Here is a 27882-nt window from a genome sequence, read left to right as displayed (position 1 = left end):
CGCACTAGGCAATATAACCGCCAAGTGCTCACGCCTCATTGCGCCATCGAAGCGCTGGGCTCCGTTGATCTCCAAGAGACCATAAGGGCCATTGTGCGCGAAGAACTCCGCAAGGTCTTGAATTCGTCGCAACCTCAAGTAGCCTCGATTGCTGACATCGTGAAAGATGAGGTTCAGCGATCACTGGGAGCTCCTGAGGTGCAACCTGAATTACCGCAGCCCCAGCCAGGAGCGATGACCTACGCCGCCGTCGCACGCCGTCAAGGGCCCCCGCCGCGACCGCGCCAGGGCCCTGTCACGCCGCAGTTCCGTCGTCCGCCGCCGCCGCTAGCACGACCACCCGTCGCCCAGCGCACCTACGCGAGGAAGAAGAACATTTGTCGCACCCCCGACCACCGCCCGCTCTGCTATCACTGCGGCGAAGCCGGCCATGTCTACCGACGATGCCCACACCGGGAGATGGGACTCCGAGGTTTCGCCGTCAACGCTCCGCGCCCGCAGCAAGGTGAACGCCCTCGCGATATCTACGACTACCTTGCGCTACTCAATGGAGCTCTCGACGACCGTCGCGTTCACCATCACCAGGCCGCTACCTGTCGCCGCAGCGCCGAGCATACACTGGCCCAGCCCGGGGCCGATCCGTAAGTCCATATCCGGAAAACTAAAAGCAGCAACCGATGGAGGTGCGGTTGCTGTTCGTCGAACTGACGAAGAGCCTCCGCCGCCAACGAAGACGCCGAAGAAACTACCTCGACGACATACCGACACGCCGCCGTCCCGACGAAGTGTGAAAGCAAAGAATACGACTATGAAAGACGACCTGACGACGTCCCATACCAGCCACAGGTCAACGCGACACAGCCGTGATCCGACGCCACGACCTAACTGTAACGCAAGACAAAAAACCACCGACCTCGACGTGCTTCTAGACGGACACGCAGTTACCGCCTTAGTGGACACAGGGGCTGATTACTCCGTCATGAATGGACACATCGCCGCCCAGTTGAAGAAGGTTAAGACTGCATGGCAAGACCCTCAAATTCGGACCGCCGGAGGACACCTGATTACGCCGACTGGAATCTGCACGGCAAGAATTACCGTTCATCACCGGACTTACCCTGCCACCTTCGTTATCCTCCAACAGTGTTCACGCGAAGTCATTCTCGGCATGGGCTTCCTAAACCAACACGGCACAGTCATCGACTTGAAGTCGAAGTCGATAACCCTGTCTAAAGATCAAGCGATACCGCCGGAGAGCTCTCGTAGTCATCATGCCTTAAGCGTGCTCGAAAGTCAAGTGAGCATCCCGCCTCGCTCCAGTATTGTCATTTCCGTCGGCACAAAAACTCCTGCCGACGTAGAAGGCGTCATCGAGGGTGACCAACGTCTACTGCTAGACCGTGAAATTTGCGTCGCAAGAGGGATCACTCGACTCCACGGAGGGAAAACGGAAGTGATGCTAACCAGCTTCAGCCAAGAGTTCAAGCACATCAGCAAGGGCACGACAATCGCGTACATCGAGGAAATTGTGGAAACGAGCAATGCCTTAGTCCTCACAGATTCTGCCGCATCTACCCCGCCGACCATAGTCCCCGAACCAGACTTCGACGTGAATCCAAGTCTCCCCATAAGCAAGCAGCAAGAGCTCAGAAGTCTTCTCCGACGATACAAGGACTGCTTTTTGACTTCATCAAAGATTCGACAAACACCAGTTGCAAAGCATCGCATAATAACCGAAGAGTGCGCTCAACCACTCCGCCAGAGCCCTTACCGAGTTTCGACGCGAGAACGTGAAGCTATTAGGCAACAAGTCGACGAAATGCTCCGCGACGACATCATCCAGCCGTCGAAAAGCCCGTGGGCATCCCCTGTGGTCCTGGTAAAGAAAAAGGACGGAACCCTGCGTTTCTGCGTGGATTACCGTCGTCTGAACAAGATCACGAAGAAGGACGTATACCCCCTCCCACGAATCGACGACGCATTGGATCGGCTCTGCAACGCTAAATACTTCTCGTCGAGGGATCTCAAGCCTGGCTACTGGCAAATAGAAGTCGACGAAAGAGATCGCGAAAAGACCGCCTTCATCACCCCAGACGGCCTCTACGAGTTCAAGGTTATGCCATTCGGACTTTGCTCGGCGCCTGCAACGTTCCAGCGCGTCATGGACACGGTTTTAGCAGGATTGAAGTGGCAGACCTGTCTCGTTTACTTGGATGACGTCGTCGTCTTCGCCGGAAATTTTGACGATCACCTTAGGCGGCTTGCAACAGTACTAGAGGCCATCAAATGATCAGGGCTCACTCTGAAGCCAGAAAAGTGCCGCTTCGCTTACGACGAGCTTCTGTTCCTAGGCCACGTCATCAGCAAATCCGGAGTACGCCCCGACCCGCAGAAAACAGCTGCCATCGCAAAGTTCCCGCAGCCCATTGACAAGAAGGCGGTGCGCAGATTCCTTGGCATGTGTGCCTACTACAGGCGCTTTGTCAAGGACTTTTCACGCATCGCTGAGCCGCTAACGCATCCAACCAAATCTGATGTCGAGTTCATATGGCCAACGGCGCAGTCCGACGCATTTCAAGAACTAAAACGACGCATGCAGTCACCGCCAGTACTCGCACATTTCGACAAAGACGCCAATACCGAAATCCACACTGACGCCAGTAGACTAGGCCTCGGTGCCGTCCTAGTCCAGAAGAAAGACGGACATGAACGGGTGATATCTTATGCTAGCCGGTCGCTGTCAAAAGCGGAAGGCAATTATTCTACGACTGAAAAGGAATGCCTCGCCATCATTTGGGCTACAGCAAAATTCCGCCCATACCTATATGGCAGGCCATTCAAAGTCGTCAGCGACCATCACGCGTTGTGTTGGCTAGCTAACTTAAAGGACCCTTCAGGACGGCTGGCGAGGTGGAGTCTCAGACTGCAAGAATATGACGTCACGGTGATCTACAAGTCCGGACGAAAACACGAAGACCTGTGGCTGTGCGCTTAGGAATTTTCTATTCGGCTTTCTCCCAGTTGAAATTAGTCAGCACCAGCTCGCTTTCCATCTGGTTCTCTTTCATACCCTTTTTTTTTTTTGGTGTTGTTCAAATACAACCTCGTCATTACCTAGGATAGATTCGGGGTCATCTTTCGGATGTAGTTTAACGCTGATTCCCCTTACAACTTGTTTCCATCTTCGTCTAAGATATGTTGTTGTATTGTTGTTGACTTTATGCCTAATAATTTTATGTGATTCCAGAATATTCTAGGAGCGGCCTTTCTTTTTCTCACGGATTTCTGACAACCAGCATTCACTTTCGCTTTTGCTTGCACCACTATATGAACCATAGACTTTTTCTCATGGTATATTTCCCATTTACTGGCTACTTCATCCTGCAGCAACAGCGCCTTCTTTGCCTGCCTGTGTTTTAAGGATGCTTCCTCTCGTGCAGTGATCGCTTCTCGTATCCCCCTGTTTCATCAGCTTTTCGATTTCCTTTCTTTTAATTACCAACGAACATGTTGTTTCTCTTTCCGTACTTCTGTCGTTACAACACTTTGAAGCTCCCTATATTCCCACTCTTTGCTGGGTCATTTGCCAAGTTATTTCTCGACTGTTATGACTATATCTGTTATTTGTTCAACATTCAATATATGACTGGCCATTTTGAACTTCTTGCTCTGTTTCCGAACTACATATCCTATTTGAAAAATGATGCGTTTATAGTCACTCCCTATGCCACTATACCTACTCTCGCCAATGATCATTTCTCTCAACTTATCATGAATTCCTTCTGTCATCAGATAGTAGTCAATGGTCAATTGCCGGTTTCCCACTTCCCATGTGATCATGCCCTTCACACTTAGGCACCTGTATTCATAATAACGAGGTTACGTTGCTCGCGAAGATCTAGTATTGACTTCCGGTTGTTGTCGGCATCACCATCTAGATCCCATATGTGGGCATTCCTGTCACCTAATAGGATAGTTTTGGCATCATGCCCGAAAGCTTTCATATCACCACTTACGCAATCCACAAACTCTTGATTATTCTCTCTGCAGTTATTTCCGGTTCAAAAATATGTTACACCCGACCAAGTTTTTTTCCACACATTGTACCTGGTAACCAAAAGCGCTCTTGAGATTTTGAATTCACTCTTTTCCATTTGGCTCCCTGATGGATGAGCATTCCGACTCCCCCTCCTTTTCTTTCTGACTTAGTTTTGTTGCACTCTTCCAAAGCGTAATTCTCAATCACTGGCGGCTCTTCCGAGTCTCTAACGTGCGTCTCTGTAAGCGCATGCACCCCTATTTGTTCGCTAGTTCACTACTCCTCAATCCATGCCAACTTTTGCTTTCTTCTGCCGCACTGCACGTTAACGTAGGTTAGTGCATGGCGAGCTCTCTTTCTTGTTTTCCTCCTTTTTCTGTTATAGATGGCGATGCTATTCTGAGGTTCCACTAGGCGACCTTCTTCATTACTCCCTACTATGCCCTCTCACACGTGGGCCCCCTAATAAAGCAACAGCGCCACAGCAAGTCGCCAGCCGACTTCACGTCCAAGCCTGTAATTGAAGTGGATCCCGCCTCGTTCACAACCACCACACCTTCTCACTTCCCTGTTTACTTCGATAACCTCGAAACCTTTCTCTCGGCTCATTTTCCATATAGCCTCATTAGCAGCTACCATGGTTCTTTGTACGTGACTGTCACGTTCAGGCACCTCCGGCACCGGGCACACCACGATCTGCACCAGAGGGGACAGCTCGCGTAAGTTGTTTATTCCCTACGCCAAGCGCTGGGCTAGTCCTGTCCCTTTCTTTTTTAGGACCGCATTTAGCCCACTTGCTACTACGGGAAGGGTGTGCACGTGGGCATTTTTCCGCGAGCTTTGCTTTTGCTCGCTCCACGACAGAAGCCAGTGTCCGCCCTGGAAATTTGTCTACCGCCACTATTCTATCGCCTTTCACCTTCTCCACAATTGGTTCTGAGCACCTAGCCAGGTTTGAGTCACGGGCGATAATCGCCATTTCACTCTCTGCTACCTCTCCTTGCTTCCCTTTGTCCTTTTCCGCGTGATTAGGAATTGACAAGGGGCATTGACCCCTGCGCAACTGTTTTTTTTGTGTGTGTGTGGCAGCCTCAAGGTAGGTGCCGTTATTTTCAGCTATCCCCTCCTCCCTTTGCACGCATTGCACGTGCTTTGCTGACAATTCCTCTCATGTCACGTCGGGGGCCTGCGCGCTATTTTCAGGACGATTCTCGTTCGCAATGGCGGTCCTGTTCAACTTTTCCTCGGCTGCTTGAAGTCTTTTTTCCCTACCTTCCATGCATCACGCTCCAACTTTAGATATTTTTTAGCTTTTCGACCTGTTTGACAAGCTTATCCTAGAAAGCCTTCATTTTTTCAGACTAGCATCGACACAAGAGTGTGTGCCAAGTGAGTCGATTTCCTCTCCATTTTCATCCATCGCCGCGTCTCCCTTGAGGGAGCCCCAGTACACTGTACACTTTCCCGGCTTTCTTGCCATGTATTGCACCGTTTTTTCTAATGCAAATATTAAATACTATAATGCTATAATAATGCAGAGCCCATGTCTTCTAGCAAAACCCGATACGCACAGAATATAAATTCTTAAAATGCCTCAAAGTAATCCTCACCAATGATTTAAAAGCAATCAATGCCGCATGGACTTAAGGTATCACACGTTCGCGCACGTGCTCAAACACACAGCCATGGTCTCAATTTCCTACCAAGGCAATATTCGCGATACCAAAGCACGCACAGTAAAATCACTAATAGGTATTAGTCTTGCTCCTTCCAAGCTACTATTTAAAAGCTATAATCACTTAACGTCCCACCCGGTTGCAAGTCTTGAAGCACGCGGCGTGAAAGGACGCTCTGACTATCCTTCAAAACCAAATATACACGAAACACACTCGCGCGCACGACAGAAAGAGAGAGAGAGAAAAACGAAAACTAACCAATTATTATTTAAATGATAAAAAATTGGCAAATAAAATACATGGGTAGGCGCAAAGCCTACACAAAAAAAGATTTCGTCACCGCCACGGACCGCCACCATTGCTCTGGAGGGCGACACTTGGCGACAGTTGCTGCGCCCGAGATAGTGTGCCCAGGACCATGCACGGCCTAACAGACAGGCACAATTTCTTTTGACAAACGGCGACGTAGAAAAGGGCCTTTCCTTACCCTATTCTGTACTTCGTCCGAGAACGCATGCAGCACGTGATATGTCATACAATTAAGCAAAAGGGCTGTTTAAGCGTCGGTACTTTCGAAAACAAATACAGCGTGCTTCCGGACGGTTCGAATTAACAAATCCGCTTAGGAACATCATCACCATCACCATCAGCCTATTTTTGTCCACTGCCGGACGAAGGCCCGTCCCCTGGGATCTCCAATTACGCCGGTCCTGTGCCAACCCATTCCAACTTGTGACTGCGAATTTCCTAATTTCTTTACCCCAGCTAGTTTTGTGCTGCCCTCGACTGCGCTTGCCTTTTCATGGTACCCATTCTGCAACTCTAATGGTCCACTGGTTATCCATCCTTTGCAATACATGGTCCACCCGGCAACATTTTTATCTCGTAATGTCAATTAGAATATCGGTTATCCCCATTTGCTCACTGATTGGAACCGCTCTCTCCCTGTCTCTTAGTGTTATGCTTAGCATTCTTCATTTGATCGCTCTTTACGCAGTCCTTACTAGTTCCCAAGCTTGTTTATCAGTCTCCAAGTTTCTGCCCCATAAATCAGCACCGGTAAAATGAAGTGATTGCACACCTTACTATAATGATAATGGTAAGCTTCCAGCCAGGAGCTGCGAATGTCAGCCGCATGCGTTCCAAGCCATTTTTATTCACCTGTATATTTATTTCTTATTATAATGGTTCCCTGTGAGTAATTGACCTACGTAGACGTACTTCGTCACGTACTCTAGAGGCTGACTGGGATCCTAAAATCTCGTTCACTTGCCCCGATGTTCATAATTATGTTTGTCTTCTGCATATTAATCTTATGCCCCCCTCTTACACTCTCTCTGTGTTAAGATCCTGGATCACTTGTTGTAACTCGTGTCCAGTTTTGCTGAACAGGACAATGTCATCTGCAAACCATATGGTGCTGAGATATTCGCCCTTCATCCTCATTCCAAGGCATCCCCACGCTAATAGATTGAATACTTCTTCCAAACGTGCAGTGAATAATATTGGAGAGATTGCGTCTCCTTACCTGAGGCCTTTCTTTGTAGGTATCTTTCTATTTCTCTTGTGGAGAACCAAGGCAGCTGTGGCGATATTGCAGAGATTTCCCAAGATATTTACGTATGCCGCTTGTATTCTTTGAGTACATAAATCCTGTATTATGGCTACTGAATGAAATGCCTTTTCATAATGGAAGTCATATAGAGAGGTTGACTGTGTTCTAAAGATTTCTCGATCACGTGATTGATGACATGGATGTGTTGCAATGTAGAGTATCCCTTCCTGAAACCAGCCTGTGCTCTTCGTTGACCGAAGTCCAGTGTTGCGCTTAGTGACTGGAAATTACCTTGGTGTATACGTTACACAATACTGAAAGTAAGCTAATCGGCCTATAATATTTCAGCTCTTTAAAGTCTCCCTTTTTGTGGATTAGTTATATTATAATAGAATAATAATATTCGTATAAACAATTCATGAGAATGTTTTATATAGAGGGCCGCCAGCTTTTCAAGCAAGATGTCTCCTGCATTTTTGATTAAATCGACTGTTATTCCATCTTCACCTGCCGCTTTTCGCCGGGTCTTGTCCTGCAATGCCTAAGTTCGTCATTAGCTATTGAGGCACCCGCTGCATCCTGTCCATTACTACTTCCAATAGAGACAGCATGGCAGCTCTGGGTACTGTACAGGTCAAAATAGATTGATTTCGCTGCTTTACTAGACCTTCGAAAGTTCGGTTGATAGTACCCAGCTTATCTTTCACTGCATACATATCGGCTTGTCCTATGCCAAGTACTGCTTAGCTTGCTTCACTCGAGAGGGTTCGTGTGTTGGACGTTGCCAGGTTCAGATTTCAGTGGCAGCCTGTCCGGGTACAGATATTCTTAGCACCGCCTGCCGCGCCACAGATCTGACCGCCACCTTGGTCAGGTGCTGTGCAGCAGCAGGGGACTCCGGCCATGCGGTAACTGTAGGAGTGATGGGGAGATGTAGTGGCCGAATATTGCCCTAGGGAGGACAATTCTTTTTCTGGGGAGGGTGTACCTTTTGTAGACTCGTACAGCGCCAAAGGCGCTCGGATTTTTTTTCTCTTTTTAAGTGGTGTCAGCTCCACTGTGGGATTACATCTGGGTCAATACAAAACGCTCAAGATTGCACGTTCATTAGACCACACATGCTCCTGGGCATGCTATCTCGGACCCAACAACCGTCTCCAGGTGTCGTCCCACAGAACAAAGTCAGCCGTTCGCGCCCTCTACACAGCACTGGACGGCACTGTATGAACATTTTATTCGGTCAGCGTTATATTCGCAGGAAAATAATCTCTGACACACAACTCTCCTAAAAAGTCCTCTCGCGAGGGCACATGGCACATTTTGGTTATACGCTGCAAGTTCTTTCTTGCCCTCCAGGGACTGTTGTGCCACAGCAATTTTTTCAATATAGTTGATTAATATGAGAAATACAAATATCTCAAGTGCCACGAACCCATGTTTGCAGGAGGTGAGCGTCGCCGCCAACACAGATACTATCTCCTCCTGCCCGTGTAGCCTCGGCAAGCGCGATTCCTTCCTACGTTATCCTATACCAGAGCCGGAGGATCATGTGAGGAATATGTCATGGGCCTCGCCATCTCATTAAGCCAAAGGCCTTAAGTGACTCATTGCAATGGCTCCTACACGAAAAAGGCGGCATCTAGTCCAGTGTGGCCAAAATATCATACAAACAATCTCTTCGTCCCGAATGGCTCATACCCCTGTAAGCAAGCAATGATGTAATTGCTGAATATGAATGAAGAAACTAAAGAAAGAACGAACAAAAGAAGAAAACAAGGACAACAAAGAATGAACGAAAGGAAAAACGAAAAAACCTTTAGGTGCTCGGATGTGTCGTTAAAGAGGGCGACCTACAACGCGACACGTTTACTTCACTCTGCGGCTCGTAACGTCTTGCAAGAAATCTGACCCCTCCACTACATTACCACGTGTGACTTTCACTTTAGTGTGTTACACTGGAGTAACATGCTGCCGAATTTCCTCTTCTCTCTCGCTGTCTCCGTCCCGTTTTCGCTCAGTGGCGCACTTCCGTTGATGGTCTCGCGCATGAGCAGTTGCATTTGTTTCGTTTCTAGCAGCGCACAATTTTGCGCGCTTTGCACAAGAACAACTCACAGCCCAAGCCACAGCCGCAATCACGATCACGGAGGCATGCGCGACAGGATTAAAGATCACGATGGCGGCGCTGGAAAGCTGCAGAAAATGACGAAGTCTCGTTCTCTGCGCGCTACTGCACGACGTGCGAACAAGCTGACGAAATGGAAGGGCACCTTTCTTGGTATGGTAATAAGTAAAACAAAAGCATGCAGACACACGGTGTGTATGTTTTGTTAATTGTGGAAAGTTTATTTGTATATTGAAACCAGATATAAGCAAATAGCTGGTGTGGACTTGAATAATTATCGAAGTCACGTGTCACTATGAGTCACGCCACAGGACGACGATGCACGTTGGCGCACTCGTGCAATTGACGTCGACACTGCAGCCCGCGAGGAAAAGGAAAACGGCGTTTGGTTCGAAATTTAAGCTTGTAGCGCGGCGCATCGGGGTGTAATACTAAGCATACGCAATGGTTAGCGCGCAGTGTTTGCACCGCGCTTGTCAGCTCAAAGTGGCCAAACCTGGTTAGCGGCCTTCGAAAACATATTTTACGAACTACACAGGAAGTTTGCGGAGTGTTTCAAGAGATCTCAACATTTGAAGAAAACTCATGTTTTGAAGGGATAGCAGCGTTACCCGTGGCGAGAAGCTCAAAAGTGTCAGCCCATGATAGGTTTTGCAAATATCTACATTTAAGTGTTCGAAAACTTTATGTTGACATCAGCAGCGATGTTGCAGTTGCTCTGCTTTACAGCAACTTTACAATTAATCACAATGGGGAACATATTATATGTAATGTGGGGCGAAACTTTAATGTTTTCGTCATAATTTTGTTCTTTGAAAATGAAGGCGCAATCCAAGTTTTCGGTCTATTTTCATATTTCCTTCAAGGCGTCTAGCAAGTTTCGCCAATGTGTTCATGTATGTGCTTCGTGTTTTCGAGAATGAAAGAACATATGGGCAATCTGCAGGCGAAATTGAAAGTGTGTGGATCACAAGCCGTCTTAGCAAAAATTACATAAATAGACACTTAGCAGCGTTAGTAATGTCTTATTAACGGCGCAACATGTGGCCTGCCATGCAGGTAGACATGAATCTGTACATAAGGTAAAGTTTGTAAAAATTAGAAAGGACCCTGATAAAGGATGCACATGGGAAGGTCAAGGGTTGTTTGTAAACAAACGAGAAAAAAGTAGCAATGTCGTGCGATCGACGAAGAATTGGTAGTGTTGTGCACGAACACCTCGGTTGGTGTTCTAGCTATATGAGGGTTTGACGTGATGTGACGCAACGCGCGCAAGACAATCGTAAAAGGTGCGGCACCATGGCAGATGCCGGGAATATTGCAATGCTGGCTTCATAATGAGCGTAGGAGTGGGAGCAAAAGGGTCGTACCTTGTTGGTGCGCAAAACGAGACAGGTACGAAACGTCGACTTCGCTGGCAGCAGTACTTTTGTCATAAACCAACCGTACATGTCCTCTGGACCGCGAAAGGCTTGGCATATAATTTAATAGATAAGTGTCTTTGATGTGCATAATTTTGGTAGTACCCTGTTTCTGTGATGTCATTTGTGAGCCCACGTTATGCCCACTAATATTTATTTCTGCCTAGTCGTGTCATGCCCATGCCACTTTTTGAGGCCGAGTATACAAAGCTTCTAAAGAGCAGGAAAATGAAACTTTACATTTTCCCGCCCATGGTGTATTTCGACAAGTATCACTGCTACCAACTCTGTATAAGATGCCTTTGCTATATCGGAAGCGTAATGTACGTTGTCTTTATTCAATTTTGAGGTATGTTCGTCAATTTCTGATCATAAATGGTACTGAACACTGTTGTACTTAATCAGCCATATACAATAACTCATGAAATAAGAGCGTTCACATTAGAGGGTCATGAACTCTACTCGGAGATCTTTGCTTGTTCGTGCGTTATTTATTTGACATCTTGCTCCTAGAACAATGGATGTCTAAATGAAGAAGCTGTATTTGTTGTTTATGTTTATACGATGGTCTTCCTATAGTTTATTCTTCTTCACTATTACTACTGCTTGACTATATTATACGTCTAGAATTAGAGAAGGAGTTGAAATTTAAAGAAATGCCATTGGCTGTTCATTAACTCATTACGTTCTTATGCAATGCACTACATGATGGCCTTTCCGCAGCTCCAAATAACAGCACCTTTTTTCTATTACTTGTGACGCCAGTTTGGTGCACATGTTTCTTGGTGTATTTATTATTTATTGAATGATCACTTTCTTTGACGCAAATTCTTTGTGCAAATGCATAGACTCATTAGTTCATTGCCATTCTGATGAATCACCTGTGTGCCACTGAAACAGTTTTTTTGTAACTTTCTCTTGCAGATGAGGGGGGCTGAATTGGAGAAATATCTTTACCACGATACCGACCAGATGGCGTCTGTAGATTTGTCTGAAGAGGGTGGATTAAGTATTGTATGTATATTATAGACATTTTTCTATATTTGCTATAGAGTACACACAAAAGCCTGCAGACTGGCACTGACCAGATAAGGTTTAACAGCAGTTATAGTACTGCCTCGCTAACCACGTCTCGAGCTTTTACAGCGAAGCTATGCATGGCTAGCCAATTCTTCCGTCCGCCCGTCTTTAAGCTCTACGCCGAAAACTCATTCGGTTCCCCCGCATGTTCAAGCGCGAAAAAAGAAGAAAAAGAGAGATGCACCATTGGTTGCGCCAGTAGTGGCGACTTTTGCTCCCCGTCACTGCAGAGCGCGCGCGCAGCAGTTTCTATCCGGCTCCGAAATGGGTAGGCCACCCGTCGCACGGAATCCTGAGGAGCAGACAGCTTTCGACCAGCAAGGCCGCGAGCACAACCGGGAACGAGCTGGTCTACGCCATGCCGAAATTACAGCCCGAGCACAAGAACAGGCTCGTGCAGCCGAGCACAAGCAGCAACTGCGTACCTAAGATTTGACTGCCTACCAAGCGGTCATTTCCAGAACCGTCGACATTAACTCAGGGATAAACACCGTGACTGTGCGTTTCCGCTTCGCTGGTTAATCATCGGTACTGACTGCTTGGGCGGTGATTTTTTGGAAGCATCCTGTAATTTTGTAAGAACAATGCTAACTGTATCTAATTACGAAGCCATGAACTAAGTTTTCGTTGTTTGAAATCTGAAACAAGGGTAGCGTGTCGTTACAAGAGTACCTCTTAAGCGGCTGCTGCTGCTTCGTTAGCCCCTACCTATATTACGCGAGTTTATTGCGGGGTGTCGCCAATTAAATGCATGTGGTAACGCAACCATTCGAAGTGAACCGCATTAAAGGCAGGTAAAATATGTGAGATGTTATTTGCAAGGTTTAATTTTAATGTACAAAAATATGATGAACGGGAATGAAAGTGGACAAACAGATAACTTGCCGCAGGTGGGGAACTGAACCCACATCATCCTCATGCCGTGCGTCACCAATTAGGCTACCCGGGCGCTATCATCACAGCGGCTTTCTTCAGTACTTATGTTTGTGAGCAAAATTAGTCAAGTCGCTGTTAGCTAAAAGCGCTCGTGGCTAGAGCGGGGACGTGGGACATTCTTTCATCCTGAGGTAAGCGATCTTTTTATCGGCTAGAACTTCCTTCAGATTAATATTTCTACATTTCTTTCAAACACGAAAAATAACTGCTTCTAAGCTTTATTTCTCTTACTTTTCTTTCCTATTATTGTTGCCATATATTCTGGTTAGTACCTATCATTTTGCATTTGTTATGTTATGTTGTCACATATGGATGACGTTGCGCGAATTATAGTTCAGACTTGTTTAACTAAGTAATTGGTTTAAGCTCTCCGCATGCCTTGTACTGCAGCTTTATGTGCCCGGTTGTTGAGGGTGTTAGGCCTTCAATTTATAAAAATAAAATATAGTTAATCCAACTTTCTACCTCTTTGGTGCATTCTGTGGACCAAAAAAAATAATAAAATTATTATTTGCAACTCCTCTATAACGCTGAATTTAAAAAGCGGAGGAAGCACGGAACTATGATAAAGGCTGTAGCAGAATGGCAGCCTTGCGAAAGCGAACGGCCATAAATGTCGAGAAAACCATGTTTCTAAAAGCTAACTGTAGTGAGAAGAATCACCATACCTTAAAACTCAGCAGAGTACAGCAAAGCGGGATCACATCCACATGGGCTGAAGCCACATGGCCTGAAGTATGACATCTTAGTTGAAATAAAAAAAGAAATGGGGGGAGGCATAGGCAGGAAATGTAATGAGCAGGGAAGATAACCGATGGTCATTAAGGGTTACGGACAGGATTCCAAGGGAAGGGAACCGTAGCAGGGGGCGGCCGAAAGTTAAGTGGGCGGATGAGATTAAGAAGTTTGCAGGGCCGACGTGGCCATAGTTAGTACACGGCCGGGGTAGTTGAAGTACGGGAGAGGCATTTGCGCTGCAGTGGGCGTAACTAGGCTGATTACTATCGTTAATTTTATTATTATTATTATTATTATTATTATTATTATTATTATTATTATTATTATTATTATTATTATTATTATTATTATTATTATTATTATTATTATTATTATTATTATTATTATTATTATTATTATTATTATTATTATAGAGCAAACAGTTAGCTAACCAATTTTAGTATAATCCTCAGCTTACAATAATAGTGCGCAAAATCACGAGCCACTACAGAGAAGGCAATGTTACAATTGTACTTTCGGCAGCATTATAAAATGGTCAATATTGCCATTTTTAGAGTTCAATTTGAATGCAAATTCTTTTTTACGGAAACTCAGGAGGGTGTCCTCGGAAGCAAGTTAAGGATAAAACCCGTGGAAGGAATGGAGAGGTCCGCCGAGGGCCAGCTCGCTCACCAGCTGTACGAGGTCTCTTACGCAGAAGAAACAGATGCCCCACCCACTGATTATGGTAATGACGTCCTGTGTGCATTGAGATCGCCATTTATTTGTGATGCAGACGACTTACGCTTTGAATCAGAAAAGCGTGGCAAGCAATGTACGTTTAAATAAACACGCGTTATGTGCAAACCAGTAGCCAGAAGCTAGAGTTTCCCCAAATAACTAGTATTTTAGGCTCAATTGTGTATTCTCGGAAATATTTTTCCAGAGGAACCCCTCCATAATAAAACAAGTCAGTGCTCTTCTAAATAAAGTGATTCATAAACGATTGTGTTTACCTGGCCATTGTTAATACTTGTTTGCGCTTACATGAACAGTTATTACAACCGCTATTCTTGGAGAAATAGTGCTTCATAGCTTCTTTCTCAGTTGAAGATGCGTTGTAATATATGTAATATTTACAAACAAAACTGCGTTACTTGAATGGAACGTGTACACATTCAAGGGACACAATCTTGTAAGTTAAGCCAATCCACAAATACGCGGTCTTAACCACTCTGTGTGACTCTTCTTTTGCAATCACAGCGGTTCCCAACGTCAGTGCAAGAGCAGTGCCTGAATCAAGATTGAATTTCTATACCGGTGAGCAGTTTTGCCGCAAACTAGTTCAGAAGTGCATCTGAGTTACTTAATTGTCACATTGTATGGTCAGTTCTTTGTAGGTACCTGCATTTGCAATGAACATCTGGAATTTCCTTCGGCGAAACACTCAGAGACTTCTCTGCATACTTCTAGAGCCGTGCATTCTCGGGGATTTTTTACCGTGCCTTGTAGGGAGCGAACTTTCCTTACCTATGAAGAAATATAGCGTCTTCTTTTTTTACCCACTTTGTCGAATATACCTAAATACTGTCAATTGAGTTTACTTGACTTTATATCCAAAAAACCGTTAAGAATCCTAAATGAAATAGTACTATTCACTGAAAAAAAGTGTGATTGGGTTCGAAAAGCAGGTCTTACAAGGCAGTGTAATTGCAGAAGCAAAGGCACATATCCCGTATACGCTCACATTTGGTTTGCTGTTTTATTAGGCGCCTTTAATTTAAGACCATAGAATGTCTACAGCCTCTTTTCAGTGGTTATATTTCTGATGCGGTAACGACTGATCAAGATTAAATCGCCGTTTAGAAAGCTAACAGGGGCACAGGTGGAACGACAAATATTTTCGTTCTGTGCTACACTCAGGCTTTTTGAACATGGAACATGGAGCAGTAAGGCATATCATTTTTCTTTTATGACTTTCTCCTATGGCATATTGCAAACCAATTTGAATTTGATGATGTGACGGAATGTTGTGTTCATCATTCGCTTCATTAGAGCAAGTTTCTCGACTAATGATGTTTATCTTCTTGCAGGACTTCGTATACCTGTGCTCATACGTCCAGAAGTACATGTTGTGGTCGACTATGAAATTTGCTTGGCCTTGAAGTTTCGTGAGAGCAAAATTGCCCGGTACCTCGCCGTTATGGCTAACTCGGTACGTAGATATATAGGTACTAGATGAATTAGATTAGTAGGTCGTAATAGTATGTTGCATATTGAAGCAATTACTGATGCAAAGGCAGTTCAGGCGCGCACTCAGGGGAAGGAGGCATTCCCCACACCCAAATTATGCGGCATACCCCCCTCCCCGCCCACGCCACCATTTCTCACACAACTTAATAATGCGCCACCAAATCAGTCTTGAGACTTTACAGCTATTGGGCCGTCAACATTTTGTTGACTTTCACTCCTTTTAGATGGTGGTAGTTATCGGCTGCTCCTTGGGTGTGCCGGCCAGTTTTCTCATCGATTCGGTGTCCGAGCAATGAACTCAAGCTGCATTGAGTTATCACTATATCTTTCAATGATTACGGGCGTCGCCGTTGCTTCGTTAGTGCAACCTTTTTAATTCATGCTGATCCAGACACCAGGAAAGGGATTAAGTTCGTAGTAAGCTGGTCCGTGTGCTCGTGAAACGAGTTGCGGCTGAAGAAAATGCCACTTGCGTTTAACTTTTCATTTTGCTTCATTATTTCTTCCAGTAACGGCGCACCGCGACGGTGGCAGTTCCTCGGAACCATACAGTAGTGATATGGGTTAGATAAGATGGAAAATAAGATCATGCGCAACAGCGTCCCTCATGAAACTGCAATAACCCTTAAATCGATAGCCAATATGAATGCCACTAAATAACTGGTCTGGTTATCCCCTAATTGCTTACAACTTCTCATCATGATCCAGTCGTGATGACCAGGAAGTCGAAAGCTTTTATGAAGACGTGGAATCGGCGATAGGAAAGTTAAAACAAAAGGAACTGTACTGATGGCCGACTTCAATGTCATGGTAGGCAAGAAGAAGGCTGGAGACAAGGCAGTTGGGGAATATGGCATAGGCACTAGGAATAGCAGGGAAGAGTTATTGGTAGAGTTTGCGGAACAGGATAATATGTGGATAATGAATACATTCTTTAGCAAGCGGGATAGCCGAAAGTGGACGTGGAGGAGCTCAAATGGCGAGACTAGAAATGAAATAGTCTTCATACTCTGCGCTAACCCTGGCATCATACAAGATGTGTACGGGCTCGGCAAGGTGCGCTGCAGTGACCATAGGATGGTAAGAACTCGAATTAGCCTAGGCTTGAGGAGGGAACTGAAGAAACTGGTACATCAGAAGCCAATCAATGAGTTACTGCTAAGAGGGAAACTAGTGGAATTCCGGATCAATCTACAGAACAGGTATTAACTCAAGAAGAAGACCTTAGTGTTAAAGCAATGAACGACAATCTTATGGGCATCATTAAGGAGTGTGCAATAGAAGTCTTTGGTAATTGCATTAGACAGGATACCAGTAAGCAATCGCAGAAGACGAAAGATCTGATCAAGAAAAGCCAATGTAGGAAAGCCTCTAACCCTACAGCTAGAAAAAAACTGGCAGAACTTTCTGAGTTAATCAACAAGCGTAAGACACCTGACATAAGGAACTATAATAAGGATAGAATTGAACATGTTCTCAGGAACGGAGGAAGCCTAAAATCAGTGAAGAAGAAACTAGGAATAGTCAAGAATCAGGTGTTTGCGTTAAGAGACAAAGCCGGCAATATCGTTACTAATATGAATGAGATAGTTCAAGTGGCTGAGGAGTTTCATAGAGATTGATACAGTACCAGCAGCACCCACGACGAGAACGTGAGAGAGAATAGTCAGGACGAATTTGAAATCCCACAAGTAACGCCGGAAGAAGTAAAGAGCGCCTTGGGAGCTATACAAAAGGTGAAGGCAGCTGGGGAGGATCAGGTAACAGCAGATTTGTTGAAGGATGGTGGGAACATTGTTCTAGAAAAACTGGCCACCCTGTATATGCAATGCCCCATGACCTCGAGCGTACCGGAATCTTGGAAGCACGCTAAGATAATACTAATGCATAAGAAAGGGGACGCCTAAGGCTTGAAAAATTATAGACCGATCAGATTACTGTCCGTTGCCTACAAAGTATTCACTAAGGTAATCGCAAGTAGAATCAGGAATACCTTAGACTTCTCTCAACCAAAGTACCAGGCCGGATTCCGTAAAGGCTGCACAACAGTAGACTATATTCACACTATCGATCAGGTGATAGATAAATGTGCGGAATATAACCAACCCTTATATACAGCTTTCATTGATTACGAAAAAGCGTTTGATTCAGTCGAAACCTCAGCAGTCATGGATGCATTACGGAATCAGGGTGTAGATGAACCATATGTAAAAATACTGGAAGGTATCTATAGCGCCTCCACAGCCACCGTAGTCCTCCACAAAGAAAGCAACAAAATCCCAATAAAGAAAGGCGTCAGACAGGGAGATACGATCTCTCCAATACTATTAACAGCGTGTTTACAGGAGGTATTCAGAGACTTGGAATGGGAAAGTTGGTGATAAAAGTTGATGGAGAATAGCTTAGCAACTTGAGATTCGCTGATGATATTGCCTTGCTTAGTAACTCAGGAGACCAATTGCAATGCATGCTCACTGACCTGGAGAGGCAAAGCAGAAGGGTGGGTCTGAAAATTAATCAGCAGAAAACTAAAGTAATGTTTAACAGTCTCGTAAGAGAAAGGCAGTTTGCGATAGGTAGCGAGGCACTGGAAAGGGTAAGGGAATACATCTACTTAGGGTACGTAGTGACAACGGATCGGGATCATGAGACTGAAATAACCAGAGCAATAAGAATGGGCAGGGGTGCGTTTGGCAGGCATTCTGAAATCATGAACAGCAGGTTGCCACTATACCTCAAGAGAAAAGTGTATAACAGCTGTGTCTTACCAGTATTCACCTACGGGGCAGAAACCTGGTGACTTACGAAAAGGGTTCTACTTAAATTGAGGACGATGCAGCGAGCTATGGAAAGAAGAATGATGGGTGTAACGTTAAGGGCTAGGAAATGAGCAGATTGGGTGAGGGAACAAACGCGAGTTAATGACATCTTAGTTGAAATCAAGAGAAAGAAATGGGGGAAGGGCATGGGCAGGACAAGTAATGAGAAGGGAAGATAACCGATGGTCATTAAGGGTTACGGGCTGGATTCCAAGAGAAGGGAAGCGTAGCAGGGGGCCGCAGAAAGTTAGGTGGGCGGATGACATTAAGAAGTTCACAGGGACAACATGGCCACAATTAGTACCTGACCGGGGTAGTTGGAGAAGTATGGGAGGGGCCTTTGCCCTGCAGTGGGCGTAACCTGGCTGATGATGATGATGATGACCCTAAGTAAGGATCGTCAACCAAAAGACCTTCGAGACATTCTCAAGACATTGAATGAAATTTATGAACTTTATAGTGTGTGGCATATAACAAAGGGTGTTTTATTTTTAATATGCAGTAAGTGTGCATGAAGGCTTTAATATATGGAACCTTTAGGTGTCAGAACGACAACTTTAGTTTCTTGTGACTAATTTTGTGTTTGTGTATTGTATTCAAGAGCGATCTAGCACCTCAATAATACCCAACCAATTCCCTTTGCTGAACACCTCACATCGTCCATAATGTCTCTGCTTCGTCACTAGCAGGGAAGCCAGACGATGGTATAATTTGTACTTCCCCGTCCTCAGCTTTCTTTGTTTTCACTTTCGCGTTAGTGTCCCGAACACAAAACCACTAGTTTCTTATTTTATTTTTCGGTAATGCAGCATCCAAATGGAACGATTTTGTTTATTTTCCTGACTGTTGTGCTTGCACGGAGACCTGGGATTTGGTTGTGATAAATTCTAACTTTTCTGAACGCTAGCTTTTTACTCATTCTGCAGTATGAGTCTGCGTAGACCGCAGTTCCATTAGGCGTTACGATTTCTAGAGCTGATTTTCTCCTAATAGCAAGGTTTGTGGAATTATTTTAGTTTTTTTAAGATAAGCAAAACTTTTCTTTCCTATATTTTTAAACGCAGTATTTCTCATACCTTTCACCTTTCACTAACAACCATATGAATTGTCATAAACCAACTAAAGCTATAGGAGATATGAGGCTTATCAAGCATCTATTCAGCGGATGTACATAAATTAGAGGTAGCATAACATTTTTGAGGCCACAGTTGGTATGTTATGCCAATTAGCCAGTCATCATGATTACTTTATTTTCCATAATAAAATTAGCTCACAAAGGATCTGGGGAATTTATACAATACCTAAATTTAACATTACTTGATAACGGCGTACGCGAAACGTCTTGCTGAAGTATTCAAAACTACGAAGTTCTGTCTTCTCTATAAGCCAAATATATATCGTGGTCGCCTTATTTCCAGTATCCAATACTTATTACGTAGTCTCACAAGATTTAGAACCATATCGTAAATTAAGGTCACTTTGCAATAATAAATGTCAGCTTCATCGTGTTCGCTCAAGTAAGTTTGAAGAAACCCATTTATAGCCGTGTTTTTCTGAATACACTATCTATATTTATACCAATGTTCTTCTATTTATGCTGTCTTCCTTTCTTTACGACAACAGTATAAAGTAATTTACAGAAGGACATTAGGGCTGCGGAGTGGTCCGCGACGCGGAAAAGAACAAATGGCGCAGCGTAATGACAACAAGTCGGCAGTGTATAAAATTCAATAAAGCCTGTGCCACTGATTTGTTATGGGGGATTAGAAAGAGCGGAAATTCGGCACGTCTTGCAATGCGTGCAGCAGATAACTGAGGTCTACTGAACCAAAATAATTCTTGACACTGTGTGGTGAGCGATAGTGTATGTTTAGCTGGAGTGACCGTATAAGGAAATTGGCAGGCATGGAATATCTACAGTGATAAAACGTAAGAGTAGCTAAAAGCTAACAGAGGCATTTGTTCTCACAGCGAAGCTGGTAGGCTCTTGGTGGTTGGCACTTCTCGTGTGCGCTCGTGAGGAGAAATTGTCATCGCCAGCAGAGGGGCGTTAAGCAAGCAAAAATAAGATGACTCATCCCCCTCGTATCGCAGAAGCTACAAGCACTCAGAAAAATCAAACAAAACAGCTCATACAATAATTGTGATCACTTACACAACGTACAAAACAGTCTACATTTCAATAAATTACACGCTCGAAACACGCATCTATCATCATCGGCAATAATCAGCAAGCGAAAATGCCATAGCTCGTACACCCGTAAGGTGTAAGCCGGAAACGCTTTGCAAAGTGAAGAGAACTTTGCATAGATTTATTGAAATCACCTATACAACGCACAAGACAGGATGCGTTTCAATAAGGAACAAACCCAAGACGAGCATCCAAACCATAAATTAAGCACTACATACGCCCTCTCAGCAGTTTTGGTAATTTTGCCACACATCCTCGCTGGACATCCGATTTTGTAGGGCCACGATAGCGAGTTCATTGTTTTAAGAAGAAAGCCTCAAGGGGATCGTACCCCGACTGCCTTTAAAGAAAGTACGTGTCGCACGGTCTATTGGTACAAACAATATCACCATCACCAATGGCTCACAATCTTCTTAAGCCAGCTAAATATCCAAAGGCTCATCCCGCTCCTAATTCAGAGGCTACAAGCACTCATTAATCTGAAGCGTACAGTGCATACATTCATTGGAATCACGCATGCAACGTAGACAAACTGAAAATGAAAATAAACACGTGACCGTCTCAGTGGCCCTGTCACACGGACGCGGCTAACGTCCTTTTGACTTCTTTCAACCAAGGGCGTCTTTATCTGGAGGGAGATGCGCGCCGTGTCACACGGCAGTCCTTAAAAGGAAGCTTAAGGAAGTTCCTAGCGAAAGGAGATGGAAGATCTCCCTTCCAGACTAAAGGGAGTATCCCAGCGTGCTTGAATTTCGAGTCAAGAAATCACCCTCATTTTTATTAATTTCACTGTTACCAGTAATTATAACTCTTTTTATTGCATATAATATAGTGTTTGAGCACTGACAAAGATATTTGAGTTGAGCAGCTACATTCGACACTCGAACCGGGCGTTCTCGGAATGGCTGCTGCGTTTGCCCTGACTGCGACGTCTTTTTGTTGTTTTGGTCAACGCGATCGCAGGTCTCGCGCATGCGGAATGAGTGATTCATGCACGTTTTTCCAAGACTTTTTAGCTATATATAACGTGTTTCTTTCATGACTGCGTACGAGGTGAGCAGCGCCTAATGGGCCCCCAGCGGCAGCTTTCAAAAGCTCGCTTATAGGCCGTGTGACACGGAGCTAACTCCTTTTAGGTTAACCTCCCTTGCGGTCCTTTAAGGGAAAGAAGTTTGAAGGAGATCCGAGTTGCCCGTGTGAGACGGTTATAACAACCCCTTAAGCAATAGCTCATGCACACGTAAGCCTGAGGGTACAATCACTGAGTAAAAATGAAGCGCACAGTGCATGCCTTGATAGCAATCACCCCTACAACAAACAGAACTGGGGCACTATAACGTAAGGCTATTCCAAATTTTTCTATTGTAATTCTGCAATCAGCCCTCTGGGAGTGGTCAAAAACTTGGGAGTGGTCAAAAACCTAGTTATCACGTGACGTCACCAACACGCGAAAATGCACCGCCCCGAAGTGACGTACACGCGTTAAAGATGCATTAATATGCCAAGCAAAACTGATTTTTTTCCCCAAATAGCCGCAGGCTGCCCGGCTCCAAAAGGAATAAAGGATGGCTTCCGCCGATCGCCCAGGCACTGGCTACTCCCACCTGCCGGAGAGCATGGGTTTATTCGCGTACAAAAAAAAAAAAAACTTTTTTCGTTGCCGTGCAAAGTTTTCAAGCACTTTCGGCACGTTTAAGACCTCGCTCTGCCAACTCATCCTTGATAAGGATCCGTTTTAGCCGCATATTTAACCTTCCGTTGCATGCCGCCGCGATTTTTGCCAAGCCACCTCAAGCTAAGTAAGGAAAAGCTTGCGAATCGCAGACGCCGGCACCACCCTCTTCATCCGGTTATCGATTTTCAGTGCTCTGTATCGGCACCATCGAATCCCTCTCCACTTCACAGCGCTCCTCGCCTCTTGTCAGCCAATTAGATAAGACAAGCCGCTCACTGTAGGCAATATTATTCACTTTTAAAACAAACAAAAGTAACCTGCTATCAACGAGAAGAGCGTTTGGTTGGTCTGTTCATATAACCTTGCGGGTCGCCGCCCTTCGCTAGCGTCGGTGGTTACGCAAATTTTTACACAAAGGAGGTTGGAATAAACACATATTGGAATAGTTTTACGTTACCGGGCCCTGGTTTTACGCTATAGGTCCCTTGGATACGTTTCAATTTCCTGCTCAAAGGATGCAACGTAAAGTCAAAGAGGGATGTTGTGGGCGCGAGTCTGACCCCTCTATTCGACCGAAGCTTTACCAAACGCAACTACGCGACAAAAGCAACGCAAAGATGCGAGACGGCGCTTTACCAAGTGTGCACCAGGCTCTCGCGTTTACGTGTTGCAGGGCTGTAACATTCTGCCGATTTTTCTAGTAAAGCATTTTTATTGTAGTTGTCACCTTAACTGCAATTGATTCATTTTGGTAATATTGCCCCGATCGATTGAATAGGTGAATAAAAAGTGATCTGCTCTGTGTTTACGTGAGTACGGCTACCAATATAGATATATATATATATAGATATATATATATATATATATAGATATATATATATATATATATATATATATATATATATATATATATATATATATATATATATATATATATTTGCTGTTGCGACCAACATTATTCTCTTCTTACAGGCCAATCTACGCTACCGAAGTATGGTCCAGCCAAGGGTGCAACTGACCATTGTTGGAATCACTGTGACCACAAAGGTAATGTTATATATCGTTCTTGCACGTTCACTTCACCAACGCATTTGTTAATGGCTGTCATTGGGCTATTACATAGTATTTAGTCCATGAATCCCCATCATTGAAATAGTTAGTTTTCTTCGTGAGGTGCAACACAACACAAATGCTAGATGGTTGGAGGCGATTCGGCTCTGTGCACCACGCCTCCTAGGTTTGCATAATGTACTTATGTGTTAGCAATTTATTGAAAATATCATTTATATTTTAGGTGAGGTTATTATTTTTTTCAAGGTACGTTTAACATGCAATATATTAGTATCACCCACGTCGCACTAATTCACCAAAAAATTGTTCCTGCGAATAAAGCGGCGTTCAAATTTCGTCTTCGTAATTGAGCGTTCCATGCAAAGCGTCCGTGATTTTTGAGGTGTTCTGTGAGGCTTGAGCAGGATAAGCTGATATTTCTGCACAGCCGAATATATGCCGCTTATTAAGAAGGTCACAAACTGATATTCCACTGTTTGTCATAGTTGCCGGAAGCAAAATTTAGGCTACATGGCTTACACATGATAAAGTTGCAGGATTATTGTCAGGACACAAAGAATATTGGCATCTGTACTTGTTCATCTTTTTCGTGTTACCGCCTTTCACCGCCTAACAAAGGTTAGCGCGCAGCACGGGACCCGGCCGCATGTATCGGAAGTTTCTCGAATGTTATCGATGGTTCTATCTTACGGCTTTTGTCACCGAAGCTTGTGCAATCTGGAACAAGGGCACAAGGAAACAAATACCACAGACAAGCACTGTGGTATTTGTCTCGTTGTGCCCTTGTTTTATTCGCGGTGTTGAACCTCAGTTCTAAATATGAACCAACTAGCCCTCTTTAAGATCTTACTATCGTGTAATCTGATTGCACGTGCGACGCGAGTTGTATAGAACTTTCTGGAAGACCCGCGGGCACCAGCGATTACTCTGGAACCTTCGATGACTCATGCATGAAAGCCGGTGCGCTTGACAGGCAGATCAGATGTTCGATGATCGCCAACCCTGTTCGCCGCTATCCGAGTGGTTTGAGTGTATGTTGCTTTTTTGGGCATATGTTTGTTTTTTTAAAAAGCTAGTTTCTTTATTCACAGATTTGCTGCGGCATCATTCACTGTCACTATTATGGGAAATATGAATCAGCGAACCAAGCTATTACCGAAGCTACGTGTCTGTTTGTCGTGATAGTTTCTAACGTATTTGTAGCCTCAGTCGCACAAGTAAAGCTAACCTTACAAATATTTTTTTTTTACAGACAACACCCTCTAATAAATTTTTCATATACTCTCCCTTAGACAATCTTGGTACACGTGGTAGAAATGTAATGGGGACTGGAGAATAGAAGAAAACGTACAGACCGATTAACAAAGCGTTGTTACGTTGGACTGCAAAAAAGTTTGCGACAACTAGAACATACACTCATTGAACTTTTATTTTTGCAGAGTGAGATTATTATACAACCGGAACTTTCCTTTGAAATGTCGATAGGACGAACAAATATAAAAGTTTGGAAAGGCTTAGGGGGGAAAATATTTAGGGCATTGCCCACTATTAGGCAAATAAGTAGAACAAACACACCCCGGTCAAAACGAATGCGTAGGTTTAAATAGATTAATCTGGAACTTCCAAAATGAAACGTCGCTTCAATACGCGTGACCATTCCATAGTTGACGGCATGCTGCGCGCTTCGAACAGCTGGCTTATTGTTTATTTTTAAAGCGCAGCTCTAAGGCGCCCGTTCCTGCGTTGAGCGTCGGCGTCCCTCGGAGTAGCCAAGCGAAACGAGCACAGCGAACGACGAAAGAGCGAACACGGAGCAAAGCGAGCGATGAAGGGGGGTGATGGCGAAGAGAGCACAAGGAGGAAACGGAGAAGTAGTGTGTAGCGGTACCATCAGGGGCAAAGCGGAGGAAGAGGGTATGGCGAATTCGTTAGAAGAAAACCATAGTGCCCCGGAAGACGGGCTCTGTGGTGACGACCGCTACGACATTACGCCAGTGTAGCATGTCGTCGTCTGATCACCGATTGCCCGCGGCGATCGAATCTACCGATACCATATATTGCAAGACAGCGCAGCGTGAGCGGAGGTTCATGTGCGGCGACAGCTGTGAATGGTGCCCACGCGTGACCAACGCGCTGCCTCTCGTAATCTCCAGACTAGCGAGGCAGTCGTGTTTGCAGTGGTGCCCACGATAAAGATTGTTCGCGCCCGCCAATATATTGAGAAATGAAGACTGGTATAGAGCTACGGTCATTTCTTGCTGTAGGGAGCATTGCAATTGTCGGTAGGATTCTTTTATGAAAAAATTACGCTACCATTTGCTTTTCGCTAGAACGCAGGTAGGTCTTACTGTTTACGTAGCGAAGAGGTTTCGTTTTGTCCACGGAAGTTGTGCGTGGCCCACCTTACATAGCAGGCTGCTTGATTTGTGAAGTTGTGATTGTTAATCCCAACATGCAAGTGCACGAACAAACTAATGGTTTCCGTCTTATCTCTCGTACCTGGCTCGTTCACTTTAGTGCTTTCTCAGACCGGTTTGAATTTCTAACTTTACGGTGCCACAAATGAAATCAGTGAAACTTACGTGGTTGCTACTTCCTTTAACATATCGAGCAGAGAAAGGGCATTAAGCAGAAGTGCTGAGCTTCTCCACCTGTTGTTTTTCAAAATTTTGAGATTTTGACTACCCGTCACACGCCGAGCCCTTCTCGATATCAGAAGAGTACACGGCTGCAGTATCTTCCGTTTCTGAGCCTGGGCAGGTGTCTGTTACAATGAAATGGCAAGGCTTAGTGGTCAAGGTTATGAAGTGTCAGAGGAAAGTGCCGCCCCCAGTAAGCTTTGTGTGTTACGACGAAATCCGCAGCAACGACTCTTCACACCTAGGCATACAATTCCAGGAGCGGAGCTGCAAAATCTTCACGACCATCAGCTAATAACATTATGTAAATCAGTGGTTTATAAAATAAATAATTTCTAAGGTAGTGCAAAGTTTTTTCCGTTTGTTTGGTCTGTTTGTGTTTTATTGTGTAAATTTCAAAAAGAGGCTACCGTACATTTCTTATAATGTTTGGCAAAGTATCGGTCTATCACCAAGCCGCAATGCGATCTTGTCTAGCAAGTTAGGTATACTTGTTTATTTAGACGATGCCTGATTCCATGAAAAACTACGCTTTTTAACTATTTTATTCTCTTTCTAAGGGAACCAGAACAGGGAATGCCCAACTCAAAGACTTCCATATATTGAGCCGCACTATTACAATCGCAATAAATCAAGTGCTGCTCGTATTCCCTTATTTACTGGACTATTCAGAGCATTTGTCCTACTCGCAGGCTATCAATTGTATTGAATATGAATATGAGAGCAGGTAGGAATCATTTAGGCACAAAACATGGATATTTATATGTATTTTTTCTGGTACTCTGAGTGTCAGAAAATTCCTAACCTCAGGCCATTGATGGATTCTTCTATATCAGTACAACAGTAATATTTCGCACGCTCGTCGTGTATGTATTTGACTCTGAACCGGCGTGATTTGGAACTCGTGTATTTTTTTTTCAGCGTTCAGACGAGTCTTCTTACATGGTGGAAATTTCTGGTTATCAAGCAACAAAGAATATCAATTACGGACAAACGATAGAAAAATTCAAAACCTACGTTGCACAGCAAAGTTATTTTCAAAGATCTGACATTATATTTCTGCTCACAGGGTATGTATCACATGACTGCATACTACGTATATTTTATTAGGACAATTCGCAATGGCGTTTTAAATCGTCTTTTTACTTTAACCAAGCAGTATTTGTACTCAAAAGACAGAGCTGACAAAATATACATACCTAAAGCCCACACTCACGCGTGTATTCATGTTCCACTTGAGCAACTATAATGCACTGTCGGTAGATATTTTATAGCGAAACGTGTGCACTCTACGCACCAAATGCTGCCGCAGACCCGCCGCCATTAAATACTTTGGTAATAGAGATCACGCAGGCATCAAGCACCGACTGCGACTCCAGCAATGTTCCACAGAGAAGCCGGAAATGGCTTAGCATTATATAAATTTGAAAGAGCACAGGAAAGACTTGCTCTATCATGAACTAAGCCACTGTGACAGAGACTGTAGGGACTATGGACTGTGGAGACTATAGAATGCGGAGACTGTGTGCGAGCTTCATCCGATGAGCTGTGAAAGAAGTTCGATTGTTTATGACCGCTCTTCCTGGAGACCTTTTCGCAATTAGAGCCCAACAATTTCAACCGGTATTGCTGGATAGTTATTTTTCTGTACTGACAGCCAGAGTTAAAGCAACAGCATTGCGGTA

The 27882-nt window shown here is 44.5% G+C and overlaps 1 protein-coding gene across 1 annotated transcript in view; it reads left to right on the top strand.

Annotated features, from left to right (window-relative positions):
• Positions 1-27882, top strand: part of LOC142579897 (venom metalloproteinase BumaMPs1-like) — a 61971-nt gene that overhangs the window by 13867 nt on the left and 20222 nt on the right. Inside the window, exons 3-8 of the mRNA XM_075690569.1 lie at positions 11741-11830; positions 14165-14297; positions 14813-14869; positions 15643-15764; positions 23460-23534; positions 27119-27267. Coding sequence (XP_075546684.1) covers positions 11741-11830; positions 14165-14297; positions 14813-14869; positions 15643-15764; positions 23460-23534; positions 27119-27267 — 626 coding nt within the window. The remainder of the gene's footprint in view (positions 1-11740; positions 11831-14164; positions 14298-14812; positions 14870-15642; positions 15765-23459; positions 23535-27118; positions 27268-27882) is intronic.

The sequence above is a fragment of the Dermacentor variabilis genome, chromosome 4 (genome assembly GCF_050947875.1).
Source record: "Dermacentor variabilis isolate Ectoservices chromosome 4, ASM5094787v1, whole genome shotgun sequence".
NCBI lineage: Eukaryota > Metazoa > Arthropoda > Arachnida > Ixodida > Ixodidae > Dermacentor > Dermacentor variabilis.
This window is presented reverse-complemented; position numbering and strand designations above follow the sequence as displayed.